Genomic DNA, 27,387 nt, shown 5'->3' on the forward strand with positions numbered 1-27,387 from the left:
TCAGCTGAAAGGTTTATTAGAACCAAGGAAGTCTTGATTTAACACCTGTGTTCGAATGTGTGAACATCCCCCCCTCCCAGTGATGCTATCTGTCCTTGAATTGCTTGGGAATGTATCGCTGGTTAAGTTTCCACGGAAGGGAGGAAGCCTTTGATTAAAAGTTGAATTCTAAATTGGCCCAGCTGTCAAAAGGTAAATTGATTGACCAGCAAGCTGATCATTGGCGCATTCAAAAATAATTTGAGTCTTATGATTGGCTTGAAAGTTACGACGCAGGTTGCGGATTGGGAATAAAAGATCAGAGGATTATCTGCTCTTTGCTCTTTGCCTTACTCTGCAAATCGCAAAGATGCCAGGCTCTATTGTTCCAGCTTAATAGGCCACTATTCATCTTTTGAGATGGAGATCCTTTTTTTTTTTTTATCATAATTTTTTATTGTTTTTACAAAACAAAAAAAAAACAGGGAACAAGGGTATAGGAAAAACAAACAAATCACAAACAAATACATAAAACATGACTTCCCCATACCTCCCCTTCTCTGCATCATTATTTTATATTGTGTCAGCAACCCTTCAGTCAATTTCTCTATATGTTCTCATTAAGTTTCCCCCTTTAATTTACGATTTACAGCTGTAGTTCTTTGTTTCTAGCCTCTCGACATCTTAACCGTCCGATATTTTACAATAGTTCTTAAGGTATACTTTGAATTTTCTCCAATCTTCCTCCACCGCCTCCTTCCTCTGGTCACGGATTCTGCCGGTCATCTCTGCCAATCCCATATATTCGATCACCTTCGTCTGCCATTCCTCCAGAGTGGGTAGTTCTTGCATCTTCCAATACTTTGCTAAAAGAATTCTTGCTGCCGTGGTTGCATACATAAAAAAAGTCTTATCCTTCTTCGGTACCAATTGGCCCACCATGCCCAGAAGAAAAGCCTCTGGTTTCTTTGAAAACGTCCATTTAAGGACTTTCTTAATTTCATTATAGATCATTTCCCAGTAGGCCTTAATTTTTGGGCAGGTCCACCAAAGGTGATAGAAGGTTCCTTCAGCTTCCTTACATTTCCAACATTTGTTATTGGGCAAATGATAGATCTTAGCAAGCTTGACTGGAGTCATGTACCACCTGTAAATCATTTTCATAATATTTTCTTTCAAAGCAGTACATGCTGTGAATTTCAAACCGGTGGTCCATAACTGTTCCCAGTCAGCAAACATAATGTCATGACCAACATCTTGTGCCCATTTAATCATAGCTGATTTTACCGTTTCATCCTGTACATTCCATTTCAGCAGCAGGTTATACATTCTAGATAAGTTTTTTGTATTGGGTTCTAACAGTTCCGTTTCTAGCTTTGACTTTTCACTCTGGAATCCTACTTTCCTTGAGATGGAGATCCTCAATCGTCTTCGACTAGCAGAGTCCTAAAGAACATCAACTGTCCTATCTTTGTGTTAGAGTTGTGAGTATGTAGACTTAGTCATACTATACCAATTTGTTATTTTCTTATCTGTAATGCTCAAAAGAAGTGCCTGCTATTTTAGCATGTTATGTTATTTTAAAATAAATCCTTTCAGTATGAAACTGTTTTAGTTGTGTGCCTTTCCGGGGGGAATAGCTAAGTCCTAGCCTTACGCCTGGTTACGCTCTACCGTAGAACTTCAGCCTGCAAGACTGTGGATACAGCTTGTGGAGTAGGGGGACGGCCAAGATAACGGGTCACAGCCTTCTCCCTGGGTTGTGATTTTGGGTCCCCTGGACAAGAGGGAGTGGTGGCAGCTCTACTGAGACCTATTTGTTTTTGTTTGATAAAAGTAATACGTCTGCCAACCCTGCCCTGGTGCGTCCTTGCCTAGCCGGAGAGCAGAGGCAGGAGAAGGGAGGGGCAAGAGGTTGGAGGCGACCGTTACTACAGTCAGGCAATGTGTAAAAACTACACAAGGCACTGTATGGTTTACAGCAATGTGCGAGAAATTGGAACAAGTGTTTAGATGAGACTTTGGTTTCTCTAGGTTTCCAAAGCAGTGTTGCAGACAGTTGTCTGTATGTGCGCTAATGACAAACAAGAGTTCCGTTTCGTCTTTGTAGATTATTTGCTCCATCTTTCTAAGACAGGTAAACAAATCAAAGCGTTTTCCACGCAGTTAGCCAAAAGGTTCAAAGTAAAAGACCTTGGTTCTGCAAAAAGTTATCTGGGTCTGGAAGCGTGCTGGGCAGATGATGGCAGTTTGTTGCTTAGCCAGGAAAAGAAAATCAAACAACTGCTAACAGCATACGGAATGCAGGACTGCAAAGGGGCAAATACTCCCATGGATCTAGGTTTTGTTAAGTCTTTGCAAGCTGATGAAAGCACAGTGTTTGAGCGACCTGATTTATATCAATCAGCTATTAGGAGTCTGCTATACATATTGCAGTGGAGTAGGCCTGATATCAGCTACGCAGTAGGGATTTTGAGCAGGCAAGTGTCTAAACCTACCCTGAGTGCCTGGAAGGCAGTAAAACGTGTTCTGGGGTATCTGAAGCATACTGCTGGTAGTATTTTAAAGTTAAGCTCAGCAGGTGATGAAATACTTGCGTGCTACTCAGATAGCAACTAGGCAAATTTACCTGACCGAAAATCAATTACTGGGCTAGTGGTTTTTTGGGTGGGTCACTAATTGGATGGAAGTCCAGGAAACAAAGTATAGTCAGTGTGTCATCCACTGAAGCTGAATTTTCAGCTTTAAGTGAGCTCTGCAGTGAATTAGTGTATTACAAGCAGTCGCTGAGAGATTTGGGCATTCTCCAATTCAGGTGTATGTTGACCATCAAGTTTGTATTACGCTCAGTAAAACTGAACAGTTTAAGTCTAAATCCAAACATGTGGCAGTAAAATACCAAAATGTAATGTACAGAGAAATGTCATTGCATGTGAATATGTTCAGAGTACTCAAAATGTTGCTGACATCTTGACGAAACCGTTGTCGTTTGTTAGAAACAAGCAAATGTGTGAATGCTTGGGTTTGCATAACAAAGTTGGGTGAAATACTTTGTATGTGCTCAGAAGTTAATTGCACTGTGTGAGCTGTGAGGGGGTGCTGGGTTTTTGACTACGTGAAATTGTGTGCAGTTTTACACAGAGTCAATTAAGAGTTGGCCAACAGCCAACAATGACTGAGCAGAAAGGAGGATTTCTGCCTGGAAACAGCTCTGCCATTGGTCAAGGTCTTACACAGGCATAATGATTTATGACCTACTGACTGGAATGTGTTAGTGGTTTGGTCAGTGTGGAGTCTAAGAGTTGTTTGGTGTAAGAGTTAGTTAAGATCTGTGTATCTGTTCTGTTCTTGTACATGGTAACTGAAGTCAGCTGTAAATAATAAACACACCTATAAGTAACAAGTTACTGGTTCCTGCTTCATCCATCCTGCCTGCAACTGATTGCTTTCAAGGAACTCTGCGTATGCTCTGCTAAGGTCTGGCTAAGGTCCTGCAGCAGGTCAAAGTTGCAAAACACCAACAGTTTCTGCACAGCGAAAGTGTGTGGATGGTAGCCAGTCCTTTCTTTTCTTAAAAAATGTTTAGGGGCACTCTCATTTTTGCTCAAGAGATTCACTATTTCATAGTTCAAATCTGGAAAAATACAGTAAATGGACAAAAGTACGAAGATTCACAAAATGTTTAGGGGTATGCATACTCCTGCGTACCCCACCCTCCCCCCAAAAAACCCAGCACTGACAGTAACTTCTAATACACTGCCATGTATTATGGCAATCTGTGATGGCCTGGGAATCGGATTCAGAGGCTGAACCTGAGGAATCCCAGCCTGCACAGGAGTCCCCGCCTCCAGGGCCGGCTGGGCAGGGGCTTGAACCTGAAGGGCCCTCACCTGTGCTGGATCCTCAGGTGCAGGCATAAGCTGAATCCGCTCTGGCTCTGGAGGTGATCGAGGACCCATTGCCTGCAGGTGCTCCACTCTCAGCCCCGTCAGGGGAAGCTGAGGTTGCCTCTGGGTCCAGTAACCCTCCAGCGTCTCCTGAACTGCAGAGGCTCAGGGCAGAGAGGCAGAGGGAACTAAGTTCCCGCAGGAGGAGGGCTCGCCTCCAGGCCAGGAGAGGCGAGTCACCTGTGGACCGGGGCCGCCCTATGCCTCAGAGAAGATAAAGGCCGGCCAGCCCAGCCCCTGGTTGCAGGAGCAACATCGTTGGTAACCTGTTCCTGCCGGCACCCTGACCTGCTCTCCTGAGTTCCTGACCACGCCCGACTCCTTGCTTTGGACCTCGCTTCGCCCCTGACGGACAGCCTCCTTACCCTCGACTTAGGACCGGACTTAGACCACGGTGCACAGTAACTCCCCCCGAGACCAGCACACAATCACATGTGATGTTATATGGATGGCCATATGCAACAAATTTTCCCCTCTGTTCCCTGACTTTCTGGAGACCTGGAGCAACAACACATACTGTCCAGGATTGTAATTATGTGGTTTTTAAATTGTATTGCTTCAAATGTATTGCATTTTTCAATCATGTTAGTAGTTATAAAACTGTTTCAAAATGTTTACAAGGCTTGTTGGCTGCAAGTAAGGAGGCAGTGGCAGTAAAAGAAAAAGCCTTCTCCACTCAGGAGCCTCTGGGTCAGCAAACTGCCTAAAATGGGGAAACTCAATACCCAGTGCCCCAGAGCAAATGTCTTGGAGAACAAGCTGATATATGGAACTCAATACCTACGGGACTGCCTCTCCTGGTATGTCCCACAAGGAACTTGCGATCTTCAAACAAAAACATCTTGGAGGTAGAAGGGCACAGAGAGGTTAGGCTGGCCTCCACCAGAGCCAGGGCTTTTTTGGCTGTGGCTCCAATCTGGTGGAACGCTCTGCCACAAGAGACTAGGGCCCTGCGGGACCTGACATCTTTCCGCAGGGCCTGCAAGACGGAGCTGTTCCACCAGGCCTTTGGCCAAGGCACAGCCTGACTCCATCTTTTGGCAATCTTCACAGAACTCTAGCCCAATGGTTTGCCATCAATTTGATCTGAATTAATTTTAGAATGAAATGATTTTAGAATGTTGTATTATTTTATTGTTGTTAGCCGCCCGGCTTTGGCTGGGGAGGGCGGGATATAAATAAAAATTTATTATTATTATTATTAAACACTATGGCTATTTCTGAAGTTGGATTAGAGGTCAGTATGAACTCGTGATTTCCAGCTGGTTATGCCAAACCCCACCTCCGTCTATGGCCATTTTGTTTGGGAACTGGTAGACCTCAGTAACTTCCAGCTCTTTCAGGCAAGCCTAGTGAGGAAGGTCTCAAACTCTGCACTAGAAGTTGTCATTTTCAGATTTCAGCCCCTTCCAGACAGCAAACTTTCTGACTCTTGTGTAAGAGAGCCAAACTTCACAGCCTATTATCTTGCATATATACCACAGCTGGAAAAGTTCTTTGACCAATCAACTAACCTTATAAGTGCATCAACATTTTTCCTAGTTCTAGAAGAGCACAATCTTTCCTATGTAAATTGCACCACTTTGCTGGGTGCACTGCTGTTCTTGGTGAGGAAAACACAAACTGCTTTCAGTTCCAGCTTTTAAAGCTTCCTATCTGGGTAGCTAATTAAAAAGCTTTGTTTTTAACTGTGCCTCCCCCCCCCCCAATTTTCAGGGATGTTTTTGCAATATTGTAAGTTGCCTATAGATTTGTTTCAAGTAAAAACTCACTAAAAAAAAAAAAATTAAGTAGCAACCTCTATTAAAGGAATACCCCTTAATGTTTTTTGGTAGGAAATTTCAAGCTCAAGGTTCCCACTCCCATATTTTTAAAAATCTTTTAAAAAATTATCTGCAGTCCTTCAAATAGTGTTTTCAAACAAGTTTATCAAAGAAAAAAAACCGCCTCAAAGGCTGGAGCAAAAACCTCTATGTTAAGAAGACGCTGCAAAACGATTCCTTTGCCAAATTAATCCCTCTCTACTTTTCAGAAGCCTTAGACCACCAAGCTATTTTGTTACCTAGCAAACGCAATTCCACACATCCTCCCTCCCTTTCATCTCCCCCGCGCAAAGCGAATGGAGAACTCTGCTCCCTGCACAGCCTTTTATAGCAAACACGGAGCCTTGGGACGTCAGAGGACTCCGACCCCGCCCTCACCTCTCCTCCAATCGCATTCTTCCTAACACCTGCACAGGTGTAGCGAATGAAGAAGGGGGCAAAATCAGGCAGGAAAGGGAGAACCGCCTTGCTCTGCTGTGTCGGCAGCTGGAAATGATTTAGTGGAATGTCCGTGTTACTGCCTATGATTTCTGCATCAGCCTCCAATGACACCAACGGGACTTACTCTCGAGTAAGACCCTCCTGTCGGACGCTGCAGCTCCCAAAGTCCCTAGATTGCAACGGGGCTTATTTCTGCATCATTACGCGTCTTCCAGGCGCTTCACGTGCGCTTGACCCCGTTGCGATCCTTGGAGGAACCCTGCGCTTATAGAGCAGGTGTTTTGGGTTGTGGGACTATCTCAGCTGCCAAGCCCCGTTTACGAGGGAGGCAAGGAGCGCTGATGGGCTTGCTTCTGAGTAAAAGGTGCACAGGAATTGTGTTCACGTTCAAAAGACCCACTGTCGTGTACAAAGCACCAGCATTTCCGCAATCCATGCAGAATAAAACAAGCAAGTTTCCCTAAGGGAAGCAAAGTCTGGTTGTGGAGTTTAGGCTTGAATCATGGGTTTTTTAAAGTTTTTCTTCTAAGGGGTAGGACTCCCGGTGGTTACTCAACAGAAAGACATACTGATTTCAGAGGTGCAACCGGAATTGTTAGCCTTTCAGATTACAGTCTTGCAGTCTGGTTTCCAAACACCCTTGGGCATAGCTGTCAACGTTTCCCCTTTTTTAAGGGAAATTCCCTTATTCCGAATAGGATTCCTCGCAAGAAAAGGGAAAAGTTGACAGCTATGCCCTTGGCTCAGAAGTTAAATCCCACAATTTCCCACAGGGTTTACTCCCAGGTAAATGGGTGGGACTATTTCTTTGCTAATGTTCCCTTTGAATAAGTTGGAAGAAAGTTCCATTTAATTCAATGAGGCTTACTTCTGAGCAATGCTTTTTTCTGGTGGTATGCAGGGATATACATATTCCTAAACATTTTGTGACTCTTTGTACTTCTGTCCATTTACTGTATTTATTTTCCCCGATTTGAACTATAAACTGGTGATTTTCTTGAGTTAAAATGAGAGTACTGGTTCTGCTGGGTGTGGAATCCTAAATAAATATGAATAAATGAAATGAATGTGTGGAATGAGCGAAAGCAGCAAAAAGGACATGAAGGGGAGGGGTGTGTGGAATTCAGGAAGGGAGCAGTAGATGGTGGGCTGGAATCAATTAAAAGGAGATATGTCCAGGCTTAGCTTCTGAAGACTTTCCTTATGTACCTTCTCACCCCACCCAACTTACAATGACTGGGCTTCCAACAAACAGTCTGCTTCAATGTTTATTCTGCTAACTTGATAGTTTGACTGAGAAAACAGTAATTCATCAGCGGTGACATCTAAATCCAGCAAATTCCTCTGGCTTTTCCCTGTTGCCTTCCTGTGCTTTTTCCGCAAAGTCTTTGTTGAAAAATGCAATGGATGCAATGCAGAAAACCTGGTTGATGTTTGTTATGATACAGCGGTAAGCGGGGGGTTTTCCCAGGGAAAGCTGTGAGGGAAACCAAAAACTTCTCAGACCCATGCCTAGAAAACATGGGAAAACAGAAGTGTGGACGAGCCCAATGTCAGGTTGAGACCCCAATTTTAATTCCATCTCCACCCATTGCAGAAAAACAAGGCTTCAGCCAACTTCTGCTGCCTATGCTCTGCTAACTTCTAGGTTAGATTACTGCATTTTATGGGGTGGTTCATGGCTGGTGGCAGTTGTGGAAGCTCAGGCTCAGGCTTGATGACTTGGTTCTGCACTAAAGATGGCCTCTGGCCTCATCAGCAGCCACAGCTCTTGGAGCTGGAGTCAGTCAGGGCCTTGCCCTCCCAAGGAGGTGGGGGAAATCCTGCAAGGCAGTGAGCAGACATGTGTTATGTGTTATGTTCTCACCCTGGGCCAGCAGGGGGATACTGTAGATAGTTTTCACTGAGGTCCACATATGCAAATAAGGGATTGAAAATCACATTCAGTGATTGGATAGTTACAGAACGTTGTTACAGTTGCGTTGTACTGGAGCTCTATATAAGCAGGGTGGCTGAACCCTTCAGTTCAGTTCTGTTCTGGCCTGTGAATAAACAAGAGCTGTTTGAAGAATCGCTGTGTTGTCTGATATGTTCACCCACAACTTAACAGTTGTTTAGTCGTGTCTGACTCTTCGTGACCCCCTGGACCAGAGCACGCCAGGCACTCCTGTCTTCCACAGCCTCACGCAGTTTGGTCAGACTCATGTTCGTAGCTTTGAGAACACTGTCCCACCACCTCGTCCTCTGCCGTCCCCTTCTCCTTGTGCCCTCCATCTTTCCCAACATCAGGGTCTTTTCCAGGGAGTCTTCTCTTCTCATGAGGTGGCCAAAGTCTTGGAGCCTCAGCTTCAGGATCTGTCCTTCCAGTGAGCACTCAGGGCTGATTTCCTGAAGAATGGATACGTTTGATCTTCTTGCAGTCCATGGGACTCTCAAGAGTCTCCTCCAGCACCATAATTCCAAAGCATCCATTCTTCGGCGATCAGCCTTCTTTATGGTCCAGCTCTCACTTCCATACATCACTACTGGGAAAACCATGGCTTTAACTATACGGACCTTTGTTGGCAAGGTGATGTCTCTACTTTTTAAGATGCTGTCTAGATTTGTCATTGCTTTTCTCCCAAGGAGCAGGCGTCTTTTAATTTCGTGACTGCTGTCACCATCTGCAGTGATCATGGAGCCTAAGAAAGTAAAATCTCTCACTGTCTGTACTGTGTTATCTTCCATTCAGAGACAGAGAGGTGTTTAGACTAAACTGACGCACACACAACCCTGCATATCCCAGGCACTTCCTCAAATGTGTCTGTATACTCACATATATCTTCTTTAAAGATCTTAAATTCTCCTCTTAAGACATTCTGCATTTCTCCCACAGTATAAAATATTGAGTGAGCTACCTCACCTATTTGTTGCTTTCTTCTCCCGGTTAATACTCTTTTCTTTTTCTACCATGAGAAAAATCAAGAACAGAAGAAGTGCAAGCAGGGAAGACTCCTTTTATATTGAGATCTACACATAACACACTTTAGTCACAGTGATTTTCAAAGCAGTTTTTCAGCCACAAACCTTCATTGTGTTAATATTATCTCCCAATCAGAGAGATAGAAGAGGCATCCCCCAAATATCTCAGCGCTCATGCAGAAGGACCATTTACCGTGGAACCACACAAAGATTATAAGGCCGGGGAAGCTTTGAACTGCCTCGCACATCTGCTGAAATGTCTATTTCCTCCCTCTCCTGGAGAGATTTTAGGTGGAAGTTTTGCAACACCGTTGTGAGGAATAGGAAGAGCTCCATACGGGCCAAACCTTCGCCAAGGCAGACCCTTTTCCCTGGAGAAACAAAAAATAGGATTTTATTATGTATTTTGTGTTTTCATTTTGTATTTTTTATGTTGTGAACTGCCCTATGATCTTCGGGTGAAAGGCAGTGTTATGTGCTGAGTTGACTAGGATCCAAAAGGATCTGATTGGTCCTAGAACAATAGGGTCCAGGATGCAGCAGTCTGATTGGTCCACAGGAGCCACCCAATCCAGCTCCAGGTGGAAGTGAATCCGCAACCTGATGGGCCTACAGGTGAATCCTGGAATTAGCCAATCACGTGGGGCCCATCGTGTAAATAATGTATATAAAGCAGACATTCTGGGGGAACTGGCATTCCTCCTCACCGCTATGAGCTGAATAAAGAGCATGAAATCCACTCTCAACTCCGAGTCTATTTCAGGCAGTATGCAAATTTAATAATAATAATATTCAGGCCCGTGCAAAGGGTGGGAGGGGCAGCTGGGGACACTTGCCCTGGGCTTCCGAATGATAAGCTGGCCAGGGGCCCCACTAGACTTACGCTGCCATGCCAGGAACACCCTGTTACTCCCAGCTGACCGAGAACCCCTGCCCTGGGCCACAGACAAGCTCTGCACTGGCCTGGTAATTATAATACAGTGGTACCTCAGGTTAAGTACTTAACTCGTTCCAGAGCTCCGTTCTTAACCTGAAACTGGTCTTAACCTGAAGCACCACTTTAGCTAATGGGGCCTCCCACTGCCACTGCGCCACCGGAGCACGATTTCTGTTCTCACTCTGAAGCAAAGTTCTTAACCCGAGGTACTATTTCTGGGTTAGCGGGGTCTGTAACCTGAAGCATATGTAACCTGTAATAATATTAATTTTAAAACATTATTCCTCCAAATGTGGTGATGGCCCAGAGGGCCACAATAAATGTGATAATGTGTGTCCCTGTAACTCCTTGAGTGTGTTTCTAATAGAGGAGTTATGGTAATCTGTTGCCTTTCAAACTGATGATTTTGCAGGCTGCCCCATTGGGGCAGGAATACAGCTAACAAGTGAATCACAGAGATGCAGCTCACAGCTGGGACATGGGTTGCTACATGGTGCAAATGGCTACATGTAATGTGGGTCCCCAACATGCATACTAACTATGTAACAGAACACGGTGAGATTTACCTGCCCCAGTGGTCCCTGGCTATCCTCTTTGTGAGCAGTGTCATGGAAATTACAGGGGGGGAGGGGCACATCTTTAAAGTTGTTAAATCTTACAAATATTATGCATAAATGTATCCTTTCAACTTGACAGCTCAGGGAAGTTACCTAGTGAAATATACTCAGAGTCGCAAAGTGATTTCATGCTCTTTATTCAGCTCATAGTGGTGAGGAGGAATGAATGAAAGTCCCCTCAAAGTATCTGCTTTATATACATTATTTACACAATGGGCTGCACATGATTGGCTAATTCCGGGATTCTACTGTAGGCCAATCAGGTTGTGGATTCACTTCTATCTGGAGCATGATTGGGTGGTTCCTGCTAACCAATCATACTGCTGCATTGTTCTAGGACCAATCAGACTGCTGCATTCTGAATCCTATTGTTCTAGGACCAATCAGACTGCTGCCTTTTGGAGCCTATTGTTCTAGGACCAATCAGACTGCTGCAGTTTGGATCCTATTCAACTCAGTACATAACACCTAGCTTTAACAATCATATAAAATCAACTCCTTTGCCAGTTTCCTCCATTTCAACACTATTTTGCCCTTGGAAAAATGACTCTTTTCCCTGCCACTTCCTCAAGTGTGAGGAAAATGTATACACACCTCCTACCCCAGGAAGTGCCCAGAGGTGACAATTGCTGAGCTGATTGTTGGCCAAGGAAAGCCTAATCCCATCCCCAGACTTGCCAAGGGGCCAGACATGCAAAGGAAGTTCTATTGTACTTTGAGTGGTGGGACTTCAGAGGTGTTTGCCTGTGCTAATCTTATACCTGGGTCTTGCCCTGACATGTCTGCTTATGTTATCTTGTACCAAGGACTTGTCTGGACATGTTTGCCAGGGTGAAACTAGTGTAACCCCTGTCTACCCCTCCCCTTTTGTGACATGTCAGTGATGTAGCAATGATGTATTGTGATAGAAATTTTATGGTCTTAGATATATGGCAATGTTCATAACTGCACATACATAGATCAACACAGGAAGGCCAACCTGGAACCATTTTGATTCCTAAACTGACCAAATGTTTTCTATGCAAGGTCAAACTGGAAAAGTCTCCCCATTGTCTCTTTCCTCACAAATCCTGTCTTAAGGACACATTTAAGATATGAATAGGGTGTGAGCCTGTGACCTGGCCCAGGAAATAAGTATTTTACCACTACAAAAGAATGGCCAGGCTCCCCAGGAAATCCAATTAAGTAACCTGCCAGACAGGAGATAAACAAGGACAAAAGAAAAACAACATTTAAATTTCTGTGATGTAGGTGGGATGTATCTTGAGGGGTGGTCTTAGGTTACACCCCTTCTGTGATGCATGCATAATGTTTCTGGGGGTGGTCTTGATCTACAGGGTGGCAATTTCAGAAGTCTTTATAAGGCCTTGCACATCATTTTTCTGAGTCCTCCTCCTTTCCTGCGTGTGTGAGGGGAGCACCCTGTTGCAACAGATCAATAAAGATCAGGCTTACTAGCTGCTTTGCTTCTCAATATTCTCTGGTTGGCCTCTGTTATTTTCTCCTACCAATAGGGAACCTATGTAAGGACTCTATATGGGCTCTTGGATACCCCGTAAGGGAAAAGGGCATATTTTTATTTACAACAGTATCAATGATGCTGTATGAACTGTATTCTGGGATACGGTGGGGAAATTTTAAAAGTCATTGCCACCCCATCCTCGGGGTTCAAAATTCCTCTTTGAACCTGTTGCGCAATAAACTTTGGTCTACAACTTTGGTGGCTGGAATCCTTCCTTTATTCCACAGGGACCCGCGGGCTCTGCCCGACGAGCTGGGGGACTGAGCAGCCTCACACCTAGAGTCTGCTTTAGAACACACACACACACACACACACACACCGTGGAGAGTTATTTACAGCAAGGTTGATGTGTTCCTAGACTTTGCAAAAGACAGCAGTCTCTGAGAAACGGATTGAGAAAGTAAGAGTCTGGGTCTAATCTTGAAACTTGCTTCTAAATCCTCATGTAGTGGTGGGGGTGGGATTATTGGGACTTCAGCTTTTGCTTATGTAGCAGTTTATAATCTTGCTTTGGACATGCACACATATTATACACGTGACTTGTTTGTTCAATACTATAAATACCCAGCTCTGGTTGGAGTTGGGGCTTTTTGCTTTTGGGAAAAGATCCCATGAAAAGCCTGCTGCGGCAAATAAAGGCTTTTCTCGGAAGAACCCGTGTCTACTTTATTGGCAAAGATTCCTGCTACACTAACACAATGCTCAATCCAAGACTTAAAGGTAAGGTAAAGGGACCCCTGACCATTAGGTCCAGTCGTGACCGACTCTGGGGTTGCGGTGCTCATCTCGCTTTATTGGCTGAAGGAGCCGTCGTACAGCTTCCGGGTCATGTGGCCAGCATGACTAAGCCGCTTCTGGTGAACCAGAGCAGCGCATGGAAATGCCGTTTACCTTCTGTGATGGCCTGGGATTCCGATTCAGAGGATGAACCAGAGGAATCCCAGCCTGCACAGGAGTCCCCGCCTCCAGGGCCGGCTGAACTGGGGCAAGGCCTAGATGCTGAAGAGCCTGCACCTGTGGCAGAGCACCAGGAGCTGGCCCCAGGTGAAACCCTTCTGGCCCCAGAGGTGCTTGAGGACTCAGTGGCGTCAGGTGAGCCTCCTCCAGGGCCCAGTAACCCTTCGGCCTCTCCTGATCTGCAGAGGCTTAGGGCAGAGAGGCGAAGGGAACTGGTTGCTCCCAGGAGGAGTGCTCACCTTAAGGCCAGAGGAGGCGGGGCTCCTGGGGGCCGGGACCGCCCCCGGCCTTAGAAGAGGATAAAAGCCTAGTCAGCCCGGTCCCAGGTTGCGGGAGCAACGTCGTTGTTGGCTTCGGACCTTTCTGTGTTCCTGACCCCTGCTCGGCCTCCTGTTCCTGACCATCCGGTATTCCTGTTCCCTGCCCGGCCTCCTGTTCCTGATCATCCGGTGCTCCTGTTCCCTGCTCGGCCTCCTGTTCCTGATCTTCCGGTGTTCCTGTTCCCTGCTTGGTCTCCTGTTCCAGCGTTCCTGTTCCCCGCCCGGCTCTCCGCCTCGGACCTCGCCCCTCTTCGTGTGGACTCTGCTTACGCCCACGGTACCTTACCCCCGGGACCAGCACACCTTCCCGCCGGAGTGGTACCTATTTATCTACTTGACATTCATGCTTTCAAAATGCTAGGTTGGCAGGAGCAGGGACCGAGCAATGGGAGCTCACCCTGTCGCGGGGATTTGAACCGCTGACCTTCTGATTGGCAAGTCCTAGGCTCTGTGGTTTAACCCACAGCGCCACCCACGTCCCAATCCAAGACTTATTTTCCTATTAATTAACCCAACATCCTTGCCCTTCTCACTCTTTCTTTCCTCCTTCCCATCCTTAATTGCTTCTAAGGTTTAGCTGAGCCAGCCCTCCCATGCATTCCTCCCTACCATGAGGCTGATGTTCAATACCTGTTGAAAATGGGAGGGAGGCCTCATTCTTCCTGAAGGACCCTCTTTCATCCAGGAAGTGACGAGGATTGAACTTTCTCGGTGTCTCAAAGTGCTGGGGGTCATGCAGGGAGGACGACAGGAATGGCACTACTGTGGTTCCCTGAAGAGGAAAGACAGAGACCGCAAAAGCAATGGTTGCTGATATATAAAATATATCAGAATTGGAGAGTAGCCTCTACCAAAGGCGGCATGGACTTTGAAGGTTTTAAATGTTTTTAATGTTCTGTTGAAAGCCGCCCAGAGTGGCTGGGGAAACCCAGCCATACGGGTGGAGTAGAAATAAGAAATTATTATTATTATTATTATTATTATTACAACTGATTCAGTTCAGGGCCTTCTGTTTCCTCTTTATCCTGCATTTGGCCTTTCGCCCTGTGCCAGACCCACCTACAGCTTAAACCTCTTGAACTTTCTGCATTAATAATACAATAAGAAACGTAGTTAGTTCAAACCTCCTCAAATGCAGGAGTGAAGATGGCTCAGGTTATTTAAGGTAAGACAGCACAATTATAACAGGATGTTGTGTGTGACTGAGTTTGCTGCCATACTAAAGTCCTTCTACAGTGATAAGGGACTGCTTTTCTGTCCATTAGGCGTGATTTGCACCACAGGCATCTTGCCTCACTGATTAGTCCTCGAGTTTGCTGCACTACGCAGATGCACGTGTCCTTCTGCTTCCTGTAAATGATGGAAAGAGGAACCACAACCATCTAGGCCAGGCATAGGCAAACTCCGGCCCTCCAAATGTTTGGGACTACAATTCCCATCACCCCTGACCACTGGTCCTATTAGCTAAGGATGATGGGAATTGTAGTCCCAAACATTTGGAGGGCCGGAGTTTGCCTATGCCTGATCTAGGTCACTGCAGCTTCCTACTCTTTCACAGGGGGGGGGGGTGCAAACACACATGTGCACAGCTCCATCTGTACACCTGCAGGTAGGATTTTGGACCTGACACTAATGCTTCTGTTGGCCACATGGCTCACCGCACCTTGGGAATGCTGAAGCCCCGGAAATGTGTGTCACAGGTCACCGAATGAGGAGGTGCCAGTGGGGAGACGTCTACAAAGCGCTGGATCTCATGAATGACAGCATCCGTGAAGGGCATCTGACTCCGGTCCTCTAAGGAGGGGCTGCGGTTCCTCCCAATGACCCGGTCAATCTCCTCTTGGACTTTAGCTGTAAAGAAGAGAGAAGGGTTAAAACTATATACTGTGGTACCCAGGCGGTGGGAGGTGGTTAGATATATGCATTTATAGGAGGAGGAAAGATTTTTGATAGCCTTTCTTTCCTTGGCGATCACTCTTGGCTGATTAGATTGTCTTCCATGAATATGGTCTTAACAGTGTGTCCATAAGTGACTGTGGAGCCCAATTCTGGATCCACACATCCTTCCACATTAGGGACATAGGTTTCTGGGGACAAGTTGATCATGGTGAGGATTTGCCAAACGTATCTCCCTTTCATCCTGAGTTCGTGCTTCTTCAAAGTTCCCTGATGACTTTGGTAGAGGCTATTCTCCAATTCTGATATATTTTATATCAGAGCAGTATAGAAAGTAAAATCAAAATGGAGCTCAAGGTTTGCATACAGAAGGTTATTTTTCTGGCATCTCCAATTAAAGGATTAATGTAGAAGCTGATGGAAAGAACCAATCTCCATCTGAGAGCCTGGCTGCCAGTCAAAACAGATAAGAAGGGGCTAGACTGGGGGTAAGGAAGACCTTTTTGAAACCAGGGACCGTAGTCTTTTGTGTAGAACCTTTCAGGGACCACATGACAATGGTGGGTAGAGCCAAAGCCAAAAGTGGATGGAGCAACAGGTGTGACTCTCTTAGCACTGGACAGTTGGCTACCTTCCAGTCATGCAAAAGACAACAACCTGCCCCATCATCTCAAGAAACTGCTACGAATGGTCTAAAACTACTCCAGATTATTCCCAGCAGCAATTTCACATCAAACCACCACTGTTCCAGTGTGAACCCTAGAATAGTAGGAGTGCTTGCCATAGATGTTCTGCCCACAGGGTGATCAAAGAAAGGACCTGGGCAGGCTAAAGTTCGGGTTTTGTCCCAGTGGAACTTTCATAGGCTAGAGCTAAAAGGGAGTCCTGGTTTATTTGGCAAGGAAGGAACCCATAAGCCAGCCCAAAAGACGGGCAACAAGACTGAATGAGGAAGATTTGGTCTTGTTTTTTCACCTTCTATCTCTGGGTATCGGAGGAGGATGAGAAGCCCGTATCTGAGGGTGCTGCTGACTGTCTCTGTCCCTGCAAAGAACAGGTTAAGAACCGTAACAGCCAAGTTCTCATTATGGAATTCCGAAGTTGGGTTCCCTTTCTCCTGACACAGGGAGGAAGAAGAGGAGGAAAGAAGAGAGAAAGTTATACAACCAGGAGCCAATCAGCATGCCTGCACAAAGATTTTATGGAAGGCTGGTGTATGGCCAGCAAGATTTCCTTTCCGTATATTTAGATCAATTATGAAAGAACAATTATGCTGTATATTATCAACCTCTATTATATAAAAATATTTTGGTTTATACATTCCCTGAATGAGATTGACTGGATAGGAGTTAATGAAAATGAAGACATCTGTACTTGACAGAAAATATTTAAGTGTACCGGTTGAGGTGGTCCTCCTACGAGATTTTGCCCTGTCAATTTATTTTGACAGCTGATACTTTTGAGATTGTGGGACACAGGTGGCGCTGTGGGTTAAACCATAGAGCCTAGGACTTGTCAATCAGAAGGTCAGCGGTTTGAATCCCTGTAACGGGGTGAGCTCCCATTGCTCAGTCCCTGCTCCTGCCAACCTAGCAGTTCAAAAGCACGTCAAAGTGCTCTGGCAGGAAGGTCAACGGCGTTTCCGTGCGCTGCTCTGGTTTGCCAGAAGCAGCTTAGTCATGCTGACCACATGACCCGGAAGCTGTACGCCAGCTCCCTCGGCCAATAAAGCAAGATGAGCGCCGCAACCCCAGAGTCGGTCACGACTGGACCTAATGGTCAGGGGTCCCTCAGGTTACAGAGGCTTCAGGTTACAGACTCCGCTAACCCAGAAATAGTCCTTCGGGTTAAGAACTTTGCTTCAGGATGAGAACAGAAATCGCGCAGCAGCAGCGGGAGTCCCCATTAGCTAAAGTTAAGCTCAGGTTAAGAACAGTTTCAGGTTAAGAACGGACCTCCAGAACAAATTAAGTTCTTAACCCGAGGTACCACTGTAGTTTAATAAATATTATATTATTATCTTTTTGGATAAGCCATTGACAAAGGCATTTTTGGCCAAACCATATTGGGCAAATTGTATAAATTAAGAACCCATCTTTTAGGGAAAGAGATGTTCTTTTTTGGACATCATCCTTGTATGTTTCCTGTTTGTGTGTACATCATTCTTCAGTGAAGAAAGCACAGTGTAAGTCCCACAGACATCTCACTTTCTGGGCTCTTTCTCACCCCCTGGCCCTTGCACGAAGGAAGCCACACTTGGGGGTCTTCCAAACTTACCTTTTGCCCCGTGCCTTCTAGGCAGAGGTCTGTGCTTTAAAGCTCCAGGGCCAACCACTTTTTGATTGTTTGTTAGCCCTGCCACTTTCCCCAGGAAAACCCACATTTCAATGCTGGACATTGGTGGAGGAAGCCACTCAGCCGCCTGGGGCAGTGTGCCCAGGGGCGGGGCGAGCCGCCCATAGGGGCAGGGCACACCGCGGGGCCTCTGGAGTCTGCCTGCCTTCTCCCACTCAGCCGCCCTACAGCTGTGGGGGAGGCAGCGGACGGACCGTTTGGGTAGCACAGAGCCTGCAGGTGCCCAAGCCACCGTGTCTCTCCCAGGAGAAATGCGTGGATTGGGCGCACTGCAAGCCCCATGGTGAGTGCCGCCCAGCATTTTGTCACCCCCCTCAGTGGTGACACCCAGGGCGATCCACACCCACCGCACACCTCTTGCTCCGCCCCTGATGCTGGACCAGAACAAATGGCAATTTGGGTTTTTCCATGGATTGCTGTTTGCTCCGATTCATTGGCAAAGAGTAGATTGTAATGGAGAAATCATGGGACCCAAAAGAAAAAGGGGGGAGCATTTAGACACGGTGCTTTCAAGTGTGGACCTGTGCCTAGAAATGCAGCACAAAAGGAAGTCTGGATGAGCCCTTTATGGCAGAACAAAGACTGGTGAGAAGGTCAACCTCCAATAACTGGGAGACACACGGTTCCCCCCAACAAGTACCTGCTCCATTTTGGCCAGGAAACAGTCAATGAAGTCCCGGGGGCAATTTGGATCGAAGGACTCCCGGTGGATCTGGACCCTCTGAGAGATGAAGTTTATTAACTCCTTCATGTACTTGGGCACTTCTTGGTGAGGCCCAGGCAGGATCCGCATCAGGCCTGGGAAAAAATTCTTCATCTTTGAAGAAAAATAACAGACGTAACTGTCTAAGCTTCCTCATTGTCTTACACCCCATGCTCTGGACCCCTTAATGCCCAGGCCATGTACTATGCCCTCCCAACCCACACCCAAATAAAAATGAGCCATTTTTTAAAAAGTGGAGGGCATGAAATAACCAGGTTACGGGAGGCTATGGATGCATTCTCTTGTCCCAGGCTAGCAGATGCCTCCATTACCTGCGATGATGCGGAAGTCACGAGCCGGAAGGATTTGTTGATTACATCAAGTAAAAAGACAAACTGTTTGTCTTCATATTCGAACCGCTGGCCAAACACCACAAAGCAGATAACATTGGAGACGGCATGGCTGAGGTAGAAGGTCGGATCAAATGGGTGCCCTGCGGAGGTGGAAAATGGGGACAACATCACCTAAGATGCCAGGATGCATCCTGTGGTTTAAAGGAGTAATAGTAATAATAGTAATAGTAATAATTTACTTATACCCCACCCATCTGGCTGGGTTTCTCCAGCCACTCTGGCAGCTCCCAAAAAAATATTAAAAACACAATTAAACATCCAACATTAAAAATTTCCCTAAGCAGGGCTGCCTTCCTCAAGAGAAAGAATATACCTAATGGACACTTTTATATGCCTGTTGCTTTTGTCCATGGAGTAAACACAGAGGAATTATACCAGAAAGATATGGATGTCTCGTGTACCCCTGGTAGTGTGGTTCCTGACCTTGAGCCAGACATCCTGGAGAGTGACGTCAAATGGGCCTTAGAAAGCTCTGCTAACAACAAGGCCAGTGGAAGTGATGATATTCCAGCTGAACTATTTAAAATTTTAAACGATGATGCTGTTAAGGTGCTACATTCAATATGCCAGCAAATTTGGAAAATTCAGCAGTGGCCAGAGGATTGGAGAAGATCAGTCTACATCCCAATCCCAAAGAAGGGCAGTGCCAAAGAATGCTCCAACTACCGCACAATTGCACTCATTTCACACGCTAGCAAGGTTATGCTTAAAATTCTACAAGGCAGGCTTAAGCAGTATGTGGACCGAGAACTCCCAGAAGTGCAAGCTGGGTTTCGAAGGGGCAGAGGAACCAGAGACCAAATTGCAAACATGCGCTGGATTATGGAGAAAGCTAGAGAGTTCCAGAAAGACATCTACGTCTGCTTCATTGACTATGCAAAAGCCTTTGACTGCGTCGACCACAGCAAACTATGGCAAGTTCTTAAAGAAATGGGAGTGTCTGATCACCTCATCTGTCTCCTGAGAAATCTCTATGTGGGACAAGAAGCTACAGTTAGAACTGGATATGGAACAACTGATTGGTTCAAAATTGGGAAAGGAGTACGGCAAGGCTGTATATTATCTCCCTGCTTATTTAACTTATATGCAGAATTCATCATGCGAAAGGCTGGGCTGGATGAATCCCAAGCCGGAATTAAGATCGCCGGAAGAAATATCAATAACCTCAGATATGCAGATGACACAACCTTGATGGCAGAAACTGAGGAAGAATTAAAGAACCTTTTAATGAGTGTGAAAGAGGAGAGCGCAAAATATGGTCTGAAGCTCAACATAAAAAAAATGAAGATCATGGCCACTGGTCCCATCACCTCCTGGCAAATAGAAGGGGAAGAAATTGAGGCAGTGAGAGATTTTACTTTCTTGGGCTCCATGATCACTGCAAATGGTGACAGCAGTCACGAAATTAAAAGACGCCTGCTTATTGGGAGAAAGGCGATGGCAAACCTAGACAGCATCTTAAAAAGCAGAGACATCACCTTGCCAGCAAAGGTCCGTATAGTGAAAGCCATGGTTTTCCCAGTAGTGATGTATGGAAGTGAGAGCTGGACCATCAAGAAGGCTGATCGCCGAAGAATGGATGCTTTTGAATTCTGGTGCTGGAGGAGACTCTTGAGAGTCCCATGGACTCCAAGAAGATCAAACCTCTCCATTCTGAAGGAAATCAGCCCTGAATGCTCACTGGAAGGACAGATCCTGAAGCTGAGGCTCCAAGACTTTGGCCACCTCATGAGAAGAGAAGACTCCCTGGAAAAGACCCTGATGTTGGGAAAGATGGAGGGCAGAAGGAGAAGGGGACGACGGAGGATGAGATGGTGGGACAGTGTTCTCAAAGCTACCAGCCTGAGTTTGACCCAACTGCGGGAGGCAGTGGAAGACAGGAGTGCCTGGCGTGCTCTGGTCCAGGGGGTCACAAAGAGTCGGACACGACTAAACGACTAAAAAACAACAACAACAATGGACACTGGTGCATTTAGCTAAAAATGGCTCCTGAATGTTTTAACAGCATCCAGAAATATGCAAACGATGCTTCTCCAGCTAGATGAAGCCAAATAAACCTCTGCACATGGGCAGGATCTTGCCATGCCGTGGAATACTAGAAAGCTTGGGGGCTGTCTTTCCTCTTAATTAGGCAAGATATAGAAATTCTCCTCAATTCTATTAAAAACTTTCCAGAGGGACAGAGAAAGGAAAGAAGAAAAATTATTTTACATTTAAATAATATACTCTTATTTAATATTAAACTGTCCAGGCGTAGGCAGAAAACACAGAGGGTTATATCCACCCTCATGTGCAGACTGTGCCCCAGAAAATGAAACTCTATATAGTGAATTTCAAGAGATCCTTTAGACAATGACTTGGAAAGTTGTGGTAAAAGAGAGGCAGCTTTGCCTTTTCAATAGCTGAGGGAAAAGCCTAAGGAAATAAGGAAAAGGGACAAGGCCATCTTGCAGTTTCACCCAGCAAGGCAATTCCAAGCCATCCTCTGAGGAACCTTCCAAATTCCTCAGGGACTCATGAGGCATGTGTAGTAATTAATTTATTTCAAAATGAGGCATGTGTAGTGATTAATTTATTTTAGAACGAGGCATGTCTAGTCATTGATTTATTTTGGATGGTCGAGCTGTTCAGAAGGGCTTACTCTGGAGGGCGGGAGGACAGGAGAACCTTTTGAATTCTCTTTAAAAAACAAAATCCTGAGGCAACTCCTGTGGCCCTCTAAAGGGCCCTGGCCTTGGAAAGGCTCCCCTGACCCTCCAGGCCTTGAGGAGAGAGAGAAAGGGAGAAAGGAAGAGGCAGCTCCTGGCATAAAGGCAGCCATTTTGAGCCTGGCGTTCATCTAGCCTCTTCATGGCGGGAGAGAGGAAAAAGGCGGGAAAAGGACTCCACTAGAGGATGGCTCCCTGGTATCTCCTCAGTTGGCTCACATCCCTTGTCTGGTCTGAGGAGAGAGAAAAATGGGTCTTATTTCTCCACAGAAACGATCCCAGGACTCGTTTGGTTCCTCACCAGATGTCTCACCCCTCAAGTCTCTGAGGGAAGAGGGAACGGAGGCAGACAAGCCCAAGGTTTATACAGGGGTCAGCAAATTTTTCCAGCAGGGGGCCGGTCCACCGTCCCTCATACCTTGTGGGGGGCCGGACTGGATTTTATGGGGGGAAATGAACTGTTATGTACTGAGTTGAACAGGATCCAAACTGCAGCAGTCTGATTGGTCCTAGAACAATAGGATCCAAATTGCAGCAGTCTGATTGGTCCTAGAACAATAGGATTCAGGATGCAGCAGTCTGATTGGTCCTAGAACAATGCAGCAGTGTGATTGGTTGGCAGGAACCACCCAATCATGCTCCAGATATAAGTGAATCCACAACCTGATTGGCTTACAGTAGAATTCCAGAATTAGCCAATCATGTGCAGCCCATTGTGTAAATAATGTATATAAAGCAGATACTTTGAGGGGACATTCATTCATTCCTCCTCACCACTATGAGCTGAATAAAGAGCATGAAATCACTTTGCGACTCTGAGTATATTTCATGAACGAATTCCTATGCCCCACAAATAACCCAGAGATGCATTTTAAATAAAAGGGCACATCCTTCTCATGTAAAAACACACGGATTCCCGGACTGTCGGTGGGCCAGATTGAGAAGGCGATTGGGCCGGATCCAGCCCCCAGGCCTTAGTTTGCCTACCCATGGTTTACAATAATGATGATAATGTATTATTTATACCCCACTCATCTGGCTGAGTTTCTGAGGGAAGGCGCCGGGTGCTCAGAAAACCACAGAATCTGGCACCACAATGGACCCCTCTGTGGTGATTAAAGCCTTTTTTGCACATCTGGGCTGGAATACAAGGAGGAAGGAGATCCTTTACAGTGGTACCTCGGGTTAAGTACTTAATTCGTTCCGGAGGTCCGTTCTTAACCTGAAACTGTTCTTAACCTGAAGCACCACTTTAGCTAATGGGGCCTCCTGCTGCTGCTGTGCCGCCGGAGCACGATTTCTGTTCTTATCCTGAAGCAAAGTTCTTAACCTGAAGCACCACTTTAGCTAATGGGGCCTCCCACTGCCACTGTGCGTTTTCTGTTCTCATCCTGAAGGAAAGTTCTTAACCCGAGGTATTATTTCTGGGTTAGCGGAGTCTGTAACCTGAAGCGTATGTAACCTGAAGCGTATGTAACCCGAGGTACCACTGTATATGCCACAATCTTCCTAGGGGACTAACGCCATCTCCGGAAACCAGATGACAAACTCTGTGGGCAAAGCGGCAGGTGCAAAGGAGGAAAGCCGGACCCACTTATTTGACAGGGGACTGAATGACTGTGAGGAAAGCATGGCGGATGTTTGGGCAGGAAGAGTGGCCGTTCCTCAGTTACAACATCGTTTTCCTCGCCTCCTGCTGCCACAGTGTCAAAAAGCACATGGCGCCCCTTCCGAGGGGAAACGTTCACCTTCCGTTTTTCTCAGGGCTTCCACCAGGAACTGGGCCTCCTCCTGGATCCGCTCCTCGATGGATCTCTTCCCCATCCCAAAGTTCCTTAGGGTTGTGAGGGAGAAGCGACGCAGCTGCCTCCACCGTTCCCCGTTGGTGGAAACCACACCTGGAAATGGAGAAAAACGCCACAAAAAAAGGCAGAAGACTGGGGGAGAAAAGATGGAGGCGCTACACGGAAAACAATGGCACACGGAACCTCCCTCTAGTTTAACAATCCCGTTCTCACAGGGGCAGCCATATGTGCCAGGGGGGACATTTTCTTCACTACAAGTCAGGTCCAAAAGAAGATGGAAGGGCCACACAGAGAACAGTGGAAAAAGCAATGTTTTTCTGGTTTCTCTGAGATGAAGAGGGATAGAATCACAGTATTGTAGACATGGAAGGGACCCCAGGGGTCCTCTAGTCCAACCCCCTGCATTGCAGCAGTTATAGAAGAAGCCCTGGCATGGACGTCACCGCACAGAAAGATGGAGGGACAGTTGGCATGAGCTGAGGGGAAGCAGACTTGTGGTATAATTTCACCGCCTTGAATCAGCTCCAGGGCAGCAGGCCTCTGGACCAGGCCTATGGCTCTCCTTCTTGGGACCTCCCAACCATCCCAACAAGGGTTCAGCTTTCCAGTGGTAACAAGAAAGAAATGGAAGATGGAGAGAGAGAAGTTGAGAATGAGGGCAGGGAGGAATGAAGGGAGAGAGAAAAAGCAGCTTACCTACATTAAATAGGGACAGGCATAAAATTAGATTTGGTTCACATTTAATTCACACTCATTTATACTTTGCAAAACAATAGGAGAACGGAAACACAGCCACACTTCAAAATTTGCACTTGTCCGAATTTTGCAGTGCAGTTCTCCAGCCAATATTTATAAAAAACAGTGGAAAGCAGGCATTAAAATATATTCGTGAAACAGTGAAAATAACATCAAAATGCATTGTATTGGGGAAAATTGCTTGCAAAGATAAAATGTGTACAGTGGTGCCTCGCGAGACAAAATCCGTTCCGCGAGTCTTGCGGTTTTGTCGTCTTGCAAAGCACGGCTATTAGCAGCTTAGCGGCTTCAAGAAAAAGGAAACAAACTCGCAAGCCCATAGGGAAATTCGTTTTGCAGAACGACAAAAAATGGAAAACTCTTTCGTCTAGCAAGTTTTTCGTCTTGCGAGGCATTCGTCTTGTGGGGCACCACTGTACATTAGTCACAACGGCACACAAAAATGTGCTTACTAGGAGAAATCCGAGCTAAAACACTGGAGAATTATGGAGAGGTTTGTTGCTGTTTTTAAAGAAAAGTGGTGTGAAAATGTGGAGAAGTGGAAAAATGAGAAGTCTAGAAAAGCCAGATTGGTTGACCTTGCCATTCCTAGGAGTGAAATGGGGGAAAGTGAGAACACTGGAAAGTGAGAAAATTGAAAGTGAGTCAAATTTCTCCCCCATCCCTAGAAAAGGAAGATAGGAAAAATGCCTTGGAATGATAGAGTTGGAAGAGAGCACCATGAACTTCTATTCCAACCCCCTGCCATGCAGGAATACTGAGTCAGACCACTTAGTCCTTCTAGCTCAGATAATACTGAGACTAGAACAGTTGGGAGGATGAGGTGTGTGTGGCAGAAAGAAGGCGAAAGGAGGGAAGGAAGGAAGGAAGGGAGGGAGGGAGGGAGGGAGGGAGGGAGGGAGGGAGGGAGGGGGAGACCATGCAAACCTTTTCCTCTTCTTTCCCCCCCCCCACACCTTGGCTCCAGCACCACTTACCACAGTCATGCACATCACTGAAAAGTTTCCTATAGTGGAATGCCATTTCCAGGCTAAAAGTAGTCCTGAGCTATATTAAATTATAGAATCACAGTGCTGCTTCTCCCTCTGGTGGCTTCTGTTATAGGTTCATGTTTTGGTGTATCTTGTAAATCAAGTGCACCACACCTCTTGTTTTCTCATTTATTATGATGGTACTCTCCCCTTGTATGTTATCTCATCGCAAATATCCAGATAAATTGCTTTATTGTTGCTTCTTGCGAATGTAGAATCCCAGGCTGGGCTTGGTTTGATTTACTTTTTATATGTTTGACTCATGAAGTCCTATTTTATTATTGGGTTTACATGGATAATGTTCAAAAATAAGAAGAAAAAGACAGGGATCGTAGAAAGCTGCCTTCTATCGAGTCAGGCATGTGGTCCATCCAGCCGATTGGCGCCTTCTCTCCATTGTTTCAAGTAAATGCCAGAGACTGTAGCTGGGACATTCGGCATTCAGATCAGGTACTCTTGACACTGAGCTATGGCCCTTCCTCTAATATTGCAAGATAAATTTATCCCATCTCAGCTTTCAGTTGCATTCATTTCTGCTATAAACACTCTATTTTCAAGCTGCCACTTACCATAATCCCGGATGCTTTCATCCACACCCATCATCGGTCCTCTCCCTCCAAATGCTTCTGCATTATCTATGAGTGCTTCCTTTATGGTTCCATAACCGCACAGCACCACAATTGGCCGGGAGCCCATGTAGACAGTGAAGACTGGACCATACTGCTCCTGGAGCTGCCAAGAGACAAAGAACACACCGGATACTTGGAAAGCGACAGCATGAAAGGGTGTGATTCGGTGGAAGACCTCGTGCTTTGCATGCAGAAGGACCCAGGTCCAGTCCCTGCCATCTAAAACCCTGGAGAGCTACTGCCGGACAGTGCAGAGCAGAAGAAAACATGACTAGATGGATCAATAGCCTGAATCTGTATAAGGCAGTTTCCTCTTTTTCTGCAGTAACAAATCCTGCCTAGGGGTAGCTCCTCCTCTTCCACTCCAAATGGCACTGGGACACCTCCTTCACATAGCAGCCCCCAGCCCTGCTGGCAGCAGAGACCCACACTCACCTTCTGAAAAGATGTTATGATGTTCCGAACATCCAACTGGAGCAAATTGCCCAGCAAAGGCAATGGGGTGGGGCCTGGGGGAAGCTTGCCCTTTGTGGCATCTCTCCTCCGGATTAGGATAAGCAAGAAAGTGATGCAGGAGACCAGCAAGAAGGGCAACACTCCAAAGAGGCCCATTTGGGAGCTGGCGGCCGTCGTTGACTTTGCTGCTCCTGGTACTTTGGTTCTGCAAAGAAGTGGATGGGCATCCCAAGCGCTGCCTATAAATCCAAGGAGCCTGAACTCTTTTAAAGATTAACTATTTTCCACGAATGAGCCTGCGTTAAGAATAACAGGGAGAAAGGTCAGTTTACATAACTTATCTATTATGAGTTTTGCCAGCACACTTTGGTGTCCTCTCCACATTGGTATCAGCAAGGAAGGCAACAGAGGACACTCCTCATGACTAGAGAGGTTAATTCCCCCCCCCCCCAGGGCAATGATCTGAGTGAATAAAAGTTCATTCAGTGACATTATTTTGGGGAGAAAGTCTACATAGTTTCATGTATTTGGGCTGTTCATTGGCCAGACCTTTGCTGCATAGGGGAGGCTGAGTCTGTTCCCAGCAATAGCAGTGCCTCTGGGTTCAGTGCGCAGAGGCGACTCTAGAGAAGTGCATCCAGTGGGATCATACCAGGCACAGAGCTTCTGGGCCTTACTGAAATTCAAGGCCAGCCTTTTCTTCCTGAGGCCCAGGATCTCCAGGATGTTGTTATTTGCAGACCGCAATGTCCTTTGTGGGGCATACCAGGAGAGGCGATTCCATGGGTACAAGGTTCCTAGGCCGTATTGGGCATTAAAGGTAAGAGCATCATTCCCAGGAGTCTTCTGACTCAGGAAATGTGGCCAGGAAGGTACAGAGACACTTGCTGTTGGTTCAAGCAGCCATGAGGCTTTATTTCTTTATTTTCTCTTTCTTTCTTTAAGTGTAAGAAACAAAACAAAACCGCTTTGCACAAGGTATTATCTTCAGGTGCTGCAAAACCCCTTTCAGCCCAGGCGCATCTCTACCTGCCCCACACCTGACATCATCCATGATGCCAAAGGTAGGGTGCGATGTGTGGCTTGGCCGAAAGGGCTTCAGGGGCCAAAGGGTACAGTCTGATAGGCCTA

The 27,387-nt window shown here is 46.2% G+C and overlaps 1 protein-coding gene across 1 annotated transcript; it reads right to left on the reverse strand.

Annotated features, from left to right (window-relative positions):
* Positions 1-9,172: 9,172 nt before the first annotated feature.
* LOC310851513 (cytochrome P450 2B1-like) lies at positions 9,173-26,679 on the reverse strand. The gene is made up of 9 exons (XM_083754015.1): positions 26,236-26,679; positions 25,741-25,903; positions 23,328-23,477; positions 18,791-18,951; positions 18,396-18,572; positions 16,376-16,517; positions 15,168-15,355; positions 14,135-14,276; positions 9,173-9,522 (listed from the first exon to the last, which is right to left on the reverse strand). Exons 1-9 carry the CDS (start codon positions 26,410-26,412, stop codon positions 9,341-9,343), a joined length of 1,482 nt encoding a protein of 493 aa, XP_083610141.1. The 5' UTR covers positions 26,413-26,679; the 3' UTR covers positions 9,173-9,340.
* Between the last annotated feature and the right edge of the window lie 708 nt (positions 26,680-27,387).

The sequence above is a fragment of the Podarcis gaigeae genome (genome assembly GCF_964106915.1).
Source record: "Podarcis gaigeae genome assembly, chromosome: 8".
Taxonomy (NCBI): Eukaryota; Metazoa; Chordata; class Lepidosauria; order Squamata; family Lacertidae; genus Podarcis; species Podarcis gaigeae.